Source organism: Loa loa, assembly GCF_000183805.2.
Source record: "Loa loa unplaced genomic scaffold supercont3.54, whole genome shotgun sequence".
Classification (NCBI taxonomy): domain Eukaryota; kingdom Metazoa; phylum Nematoda; class Chromadorea; order Rhabditida; family Onchocercidae; genus Loa; species Loa loa.
The window spans coordinates 47,906-50,883 of NW_018108234.1; the positions used below are offsets into that span (position 1 = coordinate 47,906).

At 24.0% G+C, this 2,978-nt stretch overlaps 1 protein-coding gene across 1 annotated transcript in view; it reads left to right on the plus strand.

Annotated features, from left to right (window-relative positions):
• The window catches only part of LOAG_09424 (hypothetical protein), a 12,309-nt gene extending 11,747 nt beyond the window's left edge, over window positions 1-562 (plus strand). The window contains exon 26 of the mRNA XM_020447929.1: window positions 458-562. Coding sequence (XP_020301887.1) covers window positions 458-516 — 59 coding nt within the window. The 3' untranslated portion in view covers window positions 517-562. The remainder of the gene's footprint in view (window positions 1-457) is intronic.
• Window positions 563-2,978: the final 2,416 nt, after the last annotated feature.

Consider the following 2,978-nt stretch of genomic DNA (forward strand, 5'->3'; position numbering starts at 1 on the left):
ATTATTATTATTATTATTATTATTATTATTATTATTATTATTATTATTATTATTATTATTATTATTATATTATTATTATTATATTATTATTATTATTATTATTTATTATTATTATTATTATTATTATTATTATTATTATTATTATTATTATTATTATTTTATAATTCAGCAAACTAGCTGTTGTACAGAGAACAATTCTTTTATCTTTTGACGTAACAAATTTTAGTGGTCTTTGAATCTTAGTGGAACTATATGTATATATCGAAAAGATCACAAATCTTATCTTGTTTGACAAATATTTCGTTATATTTCGCGCTGACAAATGCATATTCAGAAGTTCGTTTTATTATGTCATATTTATAAAGGAAAAAGTGCTTACTAAAAAAGTTTGTATCTATGAATGCGAAATATAACGGAGCGTTAATTTATTATTAATGATTATTCCGATTTTTTTAAGGACTCGTGAACAAAAAATTTGATGAAGCAGCGGAGCCCTTTATTATTGCCTCTGATTGAAACCTATCGTAAAAGTGAAGTTTTTTCCATCATCTTATAGATGCAATATATGCTAGACAACCAGTGATTGTAACATTCGTTTGATGATTGTAATTAGTTAGTCACAAATGTTTATTCCTAACACTGATGTGATGCAATATATGCTAGATAACCTTTTTTTTTCCACTTTTATTTTTTTAAAATTTGGAATTTCACAATTTTTTTCGAAGCTCATTGTTTTTTTCATTTTTGCTTACATTCAAAAATGGTAGAGAAGTGCAACTTCCGACCTAGATTTCCTACGAAGAGCTGTATCTTTTTATTTTTTATGTAGGTGGTCTTCTGTTCACTATGAAAATTTAGAGTCATGGGTTAGATGTTTTGTCCTGCGATGACTTTGTGCTTCAGTTAATTGTGCTTCCAAGTTTTAATGGTTAGTAAAAGTCCTTCGTAATCATTTTTTCTAGATTTATGAAGTTAATAATGATCGTAATGAATATCACTGATTTATTGATACAATGCATACAAGTAGATCTGTTAACCACTGCAAGTTTTTTCAAAAAATTCGATGTAATTATGTTTTGTCTTTTGTTTTTTTTCTTTATTTTTCGATGGGATGCACTGAAATATTTTCAATTATTGACGGTCAGTTTTTCAATATTAGTCTTTTATTTCGATAAAAATATTAAGGGATTTGTCGTGATACATATATGCAAATATATTATAAATAAATGATGGTATCTTATAAAATTATTGAGTTCAACAGTTTGTCAGTTCCTGACATGGTAAATTTTGAAAGTTATTAGCTGTCAGGTTCACCCAATTTGTGGAACAGTCATCATTTAATCTGATTTTGATTGTCACCATACGTAAAATGAATGTTACGATTTGTGTTCACAAATTTATTTTTTTTTGAATGTATCGTAGTTGAAATTTTATAATTAGTGTGAAATTTTCTCTCTAATAACTTTTGCTTAGGCATACGGTATAAAGATCATCCCATCGTTAGGAATGTTTACTGTTTTATCAAGTAATTCATTATTATAGACAGGTTGAGCTATAAACATTCGTCTTCATGTATTTTATTCGTTCAAATCAAAGAACAAAAATAAAAAAAAAACGGTAAAAGGCTGATCAGTATTGGTTAGTTCTAATATTTTTTGAAAAAATGTATGCAAGGTCATTTGAAAGGTCTTGTTAAACAATATAATTTATGTATCTATCAGTATGCTCCTGAACATCTAAAAGATCGTAACAAAAAAAAAAAAAACTGAATTTATTGTTAATCATTAAACTTCTTGACTTGATGAATGATTCGCTATTTTAAACAAGAGAAATGAATTGTGTAATTTGTACAAATTAACTCCTTTACTGTAATTGTTTTTAAAAGAAAAAAAAAAGAAAGCGAGGAGAAACATGCGAAAATTCTTTCATTATAAATAAAACCATATAATAGAACACTAATTTTAATTTTAATTTTTTCAGAAAGAAAAAAAAGAATGAATCGATTAACAAAAGAATGAAAAAGAAAAAAAATTGGGTTAAGAATGTGCTATCTTCAATGATTTTGATAATAGTGATTAGAAATGATGTTAATCATGATGCCTTTTTTTTTTCTCAAATAAACCATGACAAGATTAATTGACAAATACAACTGTTGACACATTCATTATTCACTGATCAGTTTTATCTATTAAAAATAATAATTATCAAAATTAGTATTGTTTAATTTATTTTTCATAGTATTTAAAGGAGTATTTGCAATTTTTTTCCTTTTTTCTCATTTGATTTTATTTTTCAAACACCTTTTGGATAATAGTTACCTAAAAACAATATTTTAAAAATAAATTGAATTTTTTTCCACCTCTTGTAAGAACAAAAGATGAAATTACAGTTTCGTTCTCAATTTTCTGCCTTTTTTTTCAAGTAATTACAGTTTAAAAAAATTTTTTCCTTTAAGTTACACTTTTTTTTTGATGACGTGATGAAGAGAATTTTGATTCCTCTTTTGTTCCGCTTTTTTAATGAAACTTTTTTTTTATTATTAATAGATTATTTTAATAGATTTAATGCAATGGCGATTAAAATGAACGGACCGGAAATGCCGAAAGGGGAAAATGCAACGTTGTTACCGCTACTGATTGTTAACAATGATATTGTTGGTGATAATAACTTTGGTGATTGTGATGGATAAATAAATGATAACAACGATAAATATAAATAATAATTAGATAATATAAAATGATTCCATCCTTCAATTTTAACTTTTTCACTTAATGCTAATAATAAATGATTAGGATAATGATGACAACAAGTTTTATAATAATATCCCTACGATGTTGAAAATTAATAATAACAATAATAATAATAATAATTAATAACAATAATAATAATAATAATAATAATAATAATAATAATAATAATAATAATAATAATAATAATAATAATAATAATAATAATAATAATAATAATAATAATAATAA